Raw genomic sequence first — 10,890 nt, 5'->3', positions numbered from 1 at the left:
TTTCTCCTTTATCAAGCTCAGTGTGTTCACCAGAATGCACAGACATTAAGGGCAACATTGAATAAATGGGACCTCCTGAAGCTGAGCAGCTTCTGGAAAGCAAAGGACATTGTCACTAAGACACAAAGGCAGCCTACTGACTGGGAAAAGATCTTCACCAACCCTGCAACTGACAAAGGTCTGATCTCTAAAATATATAAGGAACTCAAGAGACTAGACTTTCAAATGCTAATTAACCCAATTAAAAAATGGGGCGCTGAACTGAACAGAGAATTCTCAACAGAAGAAGTTCAAATGGCCAAAAGACACTTAAGGTCATGCTCAACCTCCCTAGCTATCAGGGACATGCAAATCAAAACAACTTTGAGATATCATCTTACACCTGTCAGATTGGCTAAAATCCAAAACACCAATAATAACCTTTACTGGAGAGGGTGTGGGGTAAGGGGTACACTCATCCATTGCTGGTGGGAATGCACACTTGTGCAACCACTTTGGAAAGCAGTGTGGCGGTTTCTCAGGAAATTCGGGATCAACCTCCTCCAGGACCCAGCAATTCCACTATTGGTAATCTACCCAAGAGATGCCCAATCATACTACAAAAGCATTTGCTCAACTATGTTCATAGCAGCATTATTTGTAATAGCCAGATTCTGGAAACAACCTACATGCCCTTCAGTGGAAGAATGGATGAAGAAACTGTGGAATATATATATGCTAGAATACTACTCAGCAGTAAAAAAAAAAATGACATCTTGAATTTTGCATGCAAATGGATGGAAATAGAAAACACTATTCTGAGTGAGGTAACCCAGACCCAAAAAGATGAACATGGGATGTACTCGCTCATAATCGGTTTCTAGCCATAATTAAAGGACATCGAGCCTATAATTTGGGATCCTTAAGAAGATAATAAGAAGGTGAACCCCCCCCAAAAAAGATATAGTAATCCTCCTGGATATTGGAAGTAGACACGATCGCGAGGCAAAAATTGGGAACTTGAGGGTTGGGTGAGACGCGGCCAAGGGAAGATGGGGAGAGAAAAGCGTGAAGGGGAGAATGGGGGGAGCTAGGAGAAATGGGGTGCTTGGGATACAGGAAGGGTGGATATGGGAGCAGAGAAGCATATATCTTAATTTAGGGAGCCATCTGAGGGTTGTCAAGAGACTTGACCCTAGAGGGGTTCCCAGGTTTCCAGGGAGATGCCCCCAGCTAATTCCTTGGGCAGCTGAGGAGAGGGAGCCTGAAAAGGCCAGTTCCTATAGCCATACTGATGAATTTCTTGCATATCACCATAGAACCTCCACCTGGCGATAGATGAAGAAAATGACAGAGCTCCACATTGGAGCACCGGACTGAGCTCCCAAGGTCCTGATGAGGAGCAGAAGGAGAGAGAACATGAGAAAGAAAGTCAGGACCGTGAGGGGTGCGTTCACCCATGAAGACGGTGGGACAGAACTAACGGGAGATCACCAACACCAGTTGGATTGGGACTGATGGAACATGAGACCAAACCAGACTCTCTGAATGTGGCCAACGGTGGAGGCTGACAGAGAAGTCAAGGACAAAGGCGCTGATCTTTGACTATTCTGCATGGACAGGCTCTGTGGGAGCCTTCTCAGCTTGGTTGATCACCTTCCTGGACCTGGGGGGAGTTGGGAGGATCTTGGTCTTAACATAGAGTAGGGAACCCCGATGGCTCCTTGGTCTGAAAAGGGAGGGAGGGAGGGTATGGGGGGAGGAGAGCGGAGGGAATGGAAAGGAAGAGGGGAGGAGATGGAAATTTTTTAAATAAAAAAAAAGATCACAGAGTCTGCTGTGAGATTTTTTTCCTCTTAGAAACATCGGGAGAAATACATGTAAGGTATCACCAACATTAATAACCAAGTGTTAACTGAACAAGGAAGACACCAAGAACATGTCAAACTGAATAAGGGAAATCCAAGAGGCTCTAGTTCTCCACAAAGATTTAAAGATATAGGGTAATTTTGGCAGAAGTAGAGGTACTACTCACCAGGAAAGAGCACACCAATTGGTTTCCCGTGGCCAAATAATCAGCCCTAAAAGCATACATACAAATAAAATTAAATGGATTTAACAGTTTTTATTTAGGGATGCTTATGTATCCACAAGTACCTACAAACATAAAATAATAAAGGAATGAAAAATAGACCATGGATTTTAAAAAAATGAAGATGGGTGTAGGGATGATTCAAAGAAAGAAAAGAGAGAGATAAATGCCTTAATTAAAATACAATCCCATATATAAATAGAAAAATAAGAAGTAGTTACCTTGGCTCATTAATAACTACAACTACCTATAAAATGACAATGTAATTATTTATGTTGTTTCTAGAATTGTATCTGACAGACTCTGCCATCAAGGATAACATAACAAGGAAATTCTACATAATATAAAACAGGAATCAAAATAACATTCAATAGACTAGTGCTGTTCTTTGTTGTCCAAAGATGAGTTCTTTCCCTATAAATAAACATATACTGCCCCTCTGATCTGAGACCTAAGACAACCACAGGCCTATAATGAATATCTTGAGCAGTCCTGTGGCTAAGCTCTACCATTGCTGATTTGCATGTGACCAGGGCACAGCCCACTGTACCTATAACTTCTTCATAGACAAGTCACACCCTGTGCTGGATTTAGCATCAGATACATCACACACACATGATGATCCTTACTCCTCTCCTGGGGTTGCTGCTGGTCTGGCTTTCAGGTAAGGAAGACAGCATTGGAAATCTATTCATTTGAGTGTAGTCAGTCCTTCATTGACTCTGTGAAAGTTTTCTTAGCATAATTCATTGTGTGGGAAATTTGTTTTCAATTTCCAACCTCAGGTGGCAGATGCGACATCCAGATGACCCAGTCTCCAGCCTCCCTTCCTGTGTCTCTGGGAGACACTGTCACCATCACATGCCAGGCCAGTCAAGACATTAACAGTTATTTAGCATGGTATCAGCAGAAACCAGGGAATCCTCCCAAGCTCCTGATCTATTATGCACAAAACTTGGCCGATGGGATCCCAACGAGGTTCAGTGGCAGTGGATCTGGCACACAGTATTCTCTCAAGATCAGTGGCCTGCAGTCTGAAGATGTTGCAAGTTATTACTGTCAACAGCATAGCAGTTTCCCACCCACAGTGATTCAGGTCATGACAAAAATCACCCAGGAAAACAGAAGTGAGAGCCCAGGCTGACCAGATTGTTCCTTCTTGTTTCTTCAGCTGCTGATTCTGTTTTTTTTCTCAGTTATTAAGGTCAATGTGATGATTTGTGCAGGGGTCAGAGGAATTTATCTATGACATAAATCTCTGTCCTCTTTCCAAACACAAGCACTAAAATCACAGGTCTTCTTTTCATTTCCTTCATAAAAAATAGAAAATAAAGTTTTCCTTAGTAACAGAAAAATATGAACAGCTAAAATTCATCCAATAGGGATGTTAACACACACACACACACACAAAATCATAAACATACCATCACAGGCAGCTAGGATAATCTTTGCAATGATATTATTATCTAACTATGATACAATCAAACTAGGCTTATTAGTTAAGAGCACTGGGTGCTTTTCTTGAGGAACTGGGTTTGATTTCCAATAGCAACATTAATGCCAGAAACTGTCTTTAACAACAGTTCAGGGGTATCAGAGACCTTCTTCAGGCCTCCAACAGCATTGTACTAATATGGTACAGAAACATATATAATGATAAACATCAATATACCTAAAAATAAAAATAAATAAGTCTTAAATATTTGAAAAACTCTAAAGGTCTAGCATTTGGTTAAAATGATACTGGAAACAGATTATTCTCAGAATCTATACTACAATTTTTTTTTCTGAAAACAAGTCTTTCTGAGTACATGTGGTGTCAAATCTCATATCACATGAAGGGAAGGGAGGAGCTTTCCTCCTTTACTTGTTTGTTTCTTTTCTCTCCTTACTAGGATGGCAGGTGTCTTAGTTACTTTTCTATTGTTGTGACATGACAGTCTATTTATAAAAGAAATAGTTCAGGCCCTGCCCCCACAACCACCCTTGTGTCTGAGGTGGCCTTGGAATACCAGGTATCCATGATACAGTGCTGAGGAGTTTCATCAAGATGGGTGACTTTGTGCTATTTCGGGGCAGACTGTCCCAGAAGGGAGCACAGCCCCCCACCACATCCTGCAGCAGGGTTTCTGTGTTCCACTTGACCCTGTCCTGCCCCCATGTCTGCCCTTGTGTCTGAGGTGGTCTTGGAATACCAGGTATCCCTGTTTCAGTGCTGAGGAGTTTCATCCAGATGGGTGAGTGTGTGATATCCCAGGGCAGACTATCCCAAAAGAGAGCACAACCCCCTACCCCAGCTCTTGCTGCAGGGCTACAGTTTCCACTTGACCCTGCCCTGCCCCCATGTCTGCCCTTGTGTCTGAGGTGGACTTGGAATACCTGGTATCCTTGTTGCAGTGCTGAGGAGTTTCATCCAGATGGACAGGAACAGTTCCTGCTCCTGCACTGAGGAGATCCACCCAGAGAATCAGTCACAGCAGACTGGACCAAGACAACAAGACTCTCCTGGCTCCATTTGAAGGAAGAGATGGGCAGGCACCAATGCAAGAATTTCTCCAACAACCTGAAAGGCAGCATGACATCACCAGAAACCAGGGATCATGAAACAAGAAGAATTGAACACCCTACTCCAGAAGAAATAGAAGAAATTGACTTTAAATGGAACATTATGAAAATATTAGAGAACCTTAAACAGGAGGTGAAAAACTGTCATAAAGAAATAGAGATGACAAACAAAAAGATTGAGGAAATGGATAAAGCTCTTAAAGATACCCAAGAAAAACAATAAAAACAAAAAAAGCAACCAAACAGGTAAGGAAAACAGTTCAAGACTTGAAAAATGAAATGGATGTAATGAAGAAAACACAAACCGAGGGAAGGCTGGATATGGAAAATCTGTGTAAATAAACAGGAACTGCAGAAACCAGTATTACCAACAGAATACAAGAGATAGAAGAAAGAATCTCAGACTCTGAAGATACTACAGAGGAAATAAACTCACTGATTAAAGAACAAAACAAATCCAACAAATTCTTTTTTTTTCTTTATTAAAAATTTATGCCTCCTCCCCGCCTCCCATTTACCTGCCCCTCCCCAATCTACTCTCCCTCACTCTCCTGTCCGAAGAGCAATAAGGGTTCCCTGCCTTATGGGAAGTCCAAGTTCCTCCCCCCTCCATCCAGGTCTAGGAAGGTGAGCATCCAAATCAGAGTAGGACTCCAAAAGCCAGAATATGTAGTAGGAGTCAAATCCAGTGCCATTGTTCTTGGTTTCTAAGCAGCCCTCATTGTCCACCATGTTCAGGGAGTCCGGTTTTATCCTGTGCTTTTTCAGTCCCAGTCCAGCTGTCCTTGGTGAGCTCTGATTAGATCAGCCACACCAACTCGGTGGGTGGTAGAACCCCTTGCAGTCCTGACTTCCTTGCTCATGTTCTCCCTCCTTCTGCTCCTCATTTGGACCTTGGGTACTCAGTCCTGTGCACCAACGTGTGGCTCTGTCTCAATTTTCATCCATGGCCAGATGAAGGTTCTATGGTGATATGCAAGATATTCATCAGTATGACTATAGGATCTGGACTTTTCCAGCTCCCACTCCTCAGCTGCCCAAGGAATTAGCTGGGGCATCTCACTGGATACCTGGGAACCCCTCTAGAGTCAAGTCTCTTGCCAACCCTAAAATGGCTTCCTTAGTTAAGATATATACTTCCCTGCTCCCATATCGACCCTTCCTGTATCCCAGCCATCCCATTAATCCATGCTCTCCCCATCCTCCCCTTCACACTTTTCTCTCCCCATCTCCACTTACCTCCATCCTACCCCGCGCCCAAGTTCCCAATTTTTGCCCAGCAATCTTGACTACTTCCAATATCCAGGAGGATAAATATATGTTTTGCTTTGGGTTCACCTTCTTATTTATTTTCTCTAGTATCACAAATTATAGGCTTTATTTATGGCTATAGTAATTTATTTATGGCTAGAAACCAATTATAATGAGTACATCCCATGTTCATCTTTTTGGGTCTGGGTTACCTCACTCAGAATAGTGTTTTCTATTTCCAACAATTTGCATGCAAAATTCAAGATGTCATTGTTTTTTATTGCTGAGTAGTACTCTAATATGTATATATTCCACAATTTATTCATTCTTTCTTCCATTGAAGGGCATATAGTTTGTTTCCAGGTTCTGGCTATTACAAATAATGCTGCTATGAACATAGTTGAACAAATGCTGTTGTAATATGATAAGGCATCTCTTGGGTATATTCCCAAGAGTGTTATTGCTGGGTCCTGGGGCAGGTTGATCACGAATTTCCTGAGAAACCGCCACACTGCTTATAAAAGTGGATGTACAAGTTTGCATTCCTACCAGCAATGGATGAGTGTACCCCTTACTCCACATCCTCTCCAGCAAAGGCTATCATTGGTGTTTTTGATTTTAGCCAATCTGACAGGTGGAAGATGGTATCTCAAAGTTGTTTTGATTTGCATTTCCCTGATAGCTAAGGAGGTAGAACATAACCTTAAGTGTCTTTTGGCCATTTGAACTTCTTCTGTTGAGAATTCTCTGTTCAGTTCAGAGCCCCATTTTTTAATTGGGTTAATTAGCATTTGAAAGTCTAGTCTCTTGAGTTACTTATATATTTTGGAGATCAGACCTTTGTCTGTTGCAGGGTTGGTGAAGATCCTTTCCCAGTCAGTAAGCTGCATTTTTGTCTTAGTGACAATGTCCTTTGCTTTACAGAAGCTGCTCAGCTTCAGGAGGTCCCATTTATTCAATGCTGCCCTTAATGTCTGTGCTGCTGGGGTTATACGTAGGAAACGGTCTCCTGTGCCCATATGTTGTAGAGTACTTCCCACTTTCTTCTCCATCAGGTTCAGTGTGTTCAGATTGATATTGAGGTATTTAATCCATTTGGACTTGAGTTTTGAACATGGTGATAGATATGGATCTACTTTCATTCTTCTACAGGTTGACATCCAGTTATGCCAGCACCATTTGTTGAAGATGCCCTCTTTCTTCCATTGTGTACTTTTAGCTCCTTTATCAAAAATCAAGTGTTCATAGGTTTGTGGGCTAAGATCCCTGTCTTCTATTCGATTCCATTGGTCGACTTCTCTGTTTTTATGCCAATACCAAGCTTTTTTCAATACTGTAGCTCTGTAATAGAGTTTGAAGTCAGGGATGGTAATGCCTCCAGAAGCTCCTTTATTGTATAAGATTGTTTTGGCTATCCTGGGCTTCTTGTTTTTCCATATAAAGTTGATTATTGTCCTCTCAAGATCTGTGAATAATTTTTATGGGACCTTGATGTGGATTGCATTGAATCTATAGATTGCTTTTGGTACAATTGCCATTTTTACTATGTTGATCTTCCCAATCCAAGAGCAAGGGAGATTCTTCCATTTTCTGGTATCCTCTTCAATTTCTTTCTTCAAAGAATTAAAGTTCTTGTCAAGTAGATCCTTCACTTCCTTGGTTAGAGTTACCCCAAGATATTTTATGCTATCTGTGGCTTTTGTGAAAGGTGATTCTTCTCTGATTACCCTCTCTGCTTCCTTATCCTTTGCGTCTAGGAGGGCAACTAATTTTTTAGAGTTGATCTTATATCCTGCCATGTAACTGAAGGAGTTTATCAGCTGTAGGAGTTCTTTGGTGGAGTTTTTGGGGTCGCTTATGTACACTATCATATAATCTGCAAATAACAAAAATTTAACTTCTTTTCCAATTCGAATCCCCTTGATCACCTTATGTTGTCTTATTGCTATTGCTAGAACTTCAAGCACTATATTGAAGAGATAAGGAAAGAGTGCACAGCCTTGTCGTGTTCCTGAATTTAGTGGGATGGCCTTGAGTTTCTCTCCATTTAATTTGATGTTAGCTGTCGGCTTGCAGTAGATAGCCTTTTTTATATTAATGAATGACCCTTGTATCCCTAATCTCTCCAAGACCTTTATCATAAATGGGTGTTGAATTTTGTCAAATGCTTTTTTCTGCATCTAATGAGATGATCATATGGTTTTTTCCTTCAGTTTATTTATATGATGGATTACATTGACAGATTTTCATATGTTGAACCAGTCCTGCATCTCTGGGATGAAGCCTACTTGATCGTAGTGGATAATGTTTCTAATGTGTTCTTGGATTCGGTTTGCCAGTATTTTATTGAGAATTTTTGTGTCGATGTTCAAGAGTGAGATTGGCCTGTAATTCTCTTTCTTGGTTGAGTCTTTGTGTGGTTCAGGTATCAGGGTAACTGTAGCTTCACAAAAGGAATTTGGCAATGACTCTTCTGTTTGTATATAATGAAATACCTTAAGGAGTATAGGTATTAGCTCCCCTTGGAACTTCTGGTAGAATTCTGCATTGAAGCCATCTGGTCCTCGGCTTTTTGTGGTACGGAGGTTTTGATAACAGTTTCTAATTCTTCGCAACTAACGTGACTATTTAGATTGTTCACCTGGTCCTGGTTTAACTTTGGTATATGTTACTTATCCAAAAAATTGTCCATTTCTTTTACATTTCCCAATTTTGTGGCATACAGCCTTTTGTAGTAAGATGTATTGATTCTCTGAATTTCCTCTCTGTATCTGGTTATGTCCCCCTTTTCATTTCTGATCTTATTAATTTGCTTGTTCTCTCTCTGCTGTTTGATTAGTTTGGAAAGGGGTTTGTCAATCTTGTTGATTTTCTCAAAGAACCAGATTTTGTTTTTTTGATTCTTTGGATTGTTTTCTGTGTTTCTATTTTGTTGATTTCTGCCCTCAGTTTGATTATTTCCAGTCTTCTACTCCTCCTAGGTGAGTCTGCTTCTTTTATTCTAGAGCTTTCAGGTGTGCTGTTAAGTCTCCAATGAGTGCTTTCTCTGTTTTCTTTAAGTGGGCATTTAGTGCTATGAACTTTCCTCTTAGCACTGCTTTCATAGTGTCCCATAGGTTTGAGTATGTTGTGTCTTTGTTTTCATGAAATTCAAGAAAGACTTTAATTTCTTTCTTTATTTTTTCCTTGACCCTGGTGTGGTTCACTAGTTGACTGTTCAGTTTCCATGAGTTTATAGGCTTTCTGGGGGTAGCATTGTTGTTGAATTCTAATTTTAATCCATGCTGATCCAATAAGACACATGTGATTACTAATATTTTTTGTAACTGTGGAAGTTTTCTTTGTTACCGAGTATTTGGTCAATTTTTGAAAAGTTTCCATGAGCTGCAGAGTAGAAGGTATATTCTTTCCTATTTGGGTGGAATGTTCTATAGATGTTTGTTAAGTCCATTTGGTTCATTACCTCCATTAAGTCTTTTAAGTCTCTGTTAAGTATCTGTCTGATTGACCTGTCCATTGGTGAGAGAGGAGTGTTGAAGTCTCCTACCATTAATGTGTGTGGTTTGATGGCTGCCTTGAGTTCTAGTAATGTTTCTTTTACATAAGTGGGTGCTTTTGTATTGGGACATAGATATTCAGGATTGAGACTTCATTTTGATGGATTTTTCCTGTTATGAGTATAAAGTGTCCCTTTCCATCTCTTCTGATTGATTTTAGTTTGAAGTCAACATTGTTAGAAATTAGTTTGGCCACACCCACTTGTTTCTTAGGTCAATTTGCTTGATAAAACTTTTCCCAACCCTTTATTCTGAATAGATGTCTGTCTTTGTGATTCAGTTATTTTCTTGTAAACAGGAGAATGTTGGATCCTGCTTTGTATACAATATGTGCCTTTTTATAAGTGAATTGAGTCCATTGATATTAAGTGATATTAATGACCAATGGTTGTTAACTCCAGTCATTTTTTTTTTGTGGTAGAGTTTGTGTGTTTCCCTTCTTCTAATTGTGCTGGTGAAGAGTCACTAGATGTCTGAGTTCTTGTGGGCATTGTTGGAATCTTGGTTTGTGATTTTCCTTCTTTTACTTTCAGCAAGGCTGGATTTCTGGCTATGTATTTTTTTAAATCTGTTTTTGTCCTGGAATATCTTGTTTTCTCCATCAATGGTGAATGCAAGCTTTGGTGGATATAGTAGTCTGGGCTTGCATCCATGTTTCCTTAGTGTCTGTAGCACATCTATCCAAGAACTTCTGGCTTTCATGGTTTCCAGTGAAGTCAGGTGTAATTCTGATAGGTTTCTCTTTATGTTACTTGACCTTTTTCCTTTGCAGCTCTTAATATCTGTTCTTTATTCTCTATGTTTTGTGTTTTGATTATTATACAGTATGGGGATGCTTTCTTTTGATCCTTCATAGGAATATTCTTCATTAGGTTGGAGAAATTTTCTTCTATAATTTTGTTGAATATATTTTCTGGGCTTTTGAGTTGTATTTCTTCTCCTTCTTTTACCCCAATTATTCTTAGGTTTGGTCTTTTCATGGTGTCCCTGATTTCCTGGAAGTTTTTTGTTAAGAATTTGTTGGATTTGTTTTGTTCTTTAATCTGTGAGTTTATTTCCTCTATAGTATCTTCAGAGTCTGAGATTCTTTCTTCCATCTCTTGTATTCTGTTGGTATTACTTGTCTCTGTAGTTTCTGTTCATTTACTCAGAATTTCCATTTCCAGTCTTCCCTCAGATTGTGTTTCCTTCATTACCTCCATTTCATTTTTCAGGTCTTGTACTGTTTTCCTCACTGTTTGATTGCTTTTTCTTACTTTTCTTTTTTTTTCTTGTGTATCTTTGAGAGATTTATTTATTTTGTCTACCTTTTTGTTTGTCATCTCCATTTCTTTATGGCAGTTTTTTACCTCATGTTTAAGGTCCTCTATTATTTTCATAAAATACTGTTTAAGGTCGATTTCTTCTATTACTTCTGGAGTAGGGTATTCAATTCTTGTTGTTTAA

At 39.8% G+C, this 10,890-nt stretch overlaps 1 gene segment (V, D, J or C); it reads left to right on the top strand.

The window, feature by feature from the left end:
* The first annotated feature begins 2,602 nt into the window (after positions 1–2,602).
* Positions 2,603–3,215, top strand: LOC119807240. The segment is given in 2 exon segments: positions 2,603–2,735; positions 2,857–3,215. Coding segments are annotated over 2 exon segments (408 nt in total).
* The last annotated feature ends 7,675 nt before the right edge of the window (positions 3,216–10,890 follow it).

The sequence above is a fragment of the Arvicola amphibius genome, chromosome 2, assembly GCF_903992535.2.
Source record: "Arvicola amphibius chromosome 2, mArvAmp1.2, whole genome shotgun sequence".
In the NCBI taxonomy this organism is placed as follows: Eukaryota; Metazoa; Chordata; class Mammalia; order Rodentia; family Cricetidae; genus Arvicola; species Arvicola amphibius.
Note: the sequence above shows the minus strand (reverse complement) of the source record. Positions and strands in the feature narration are given on the sequence as shown.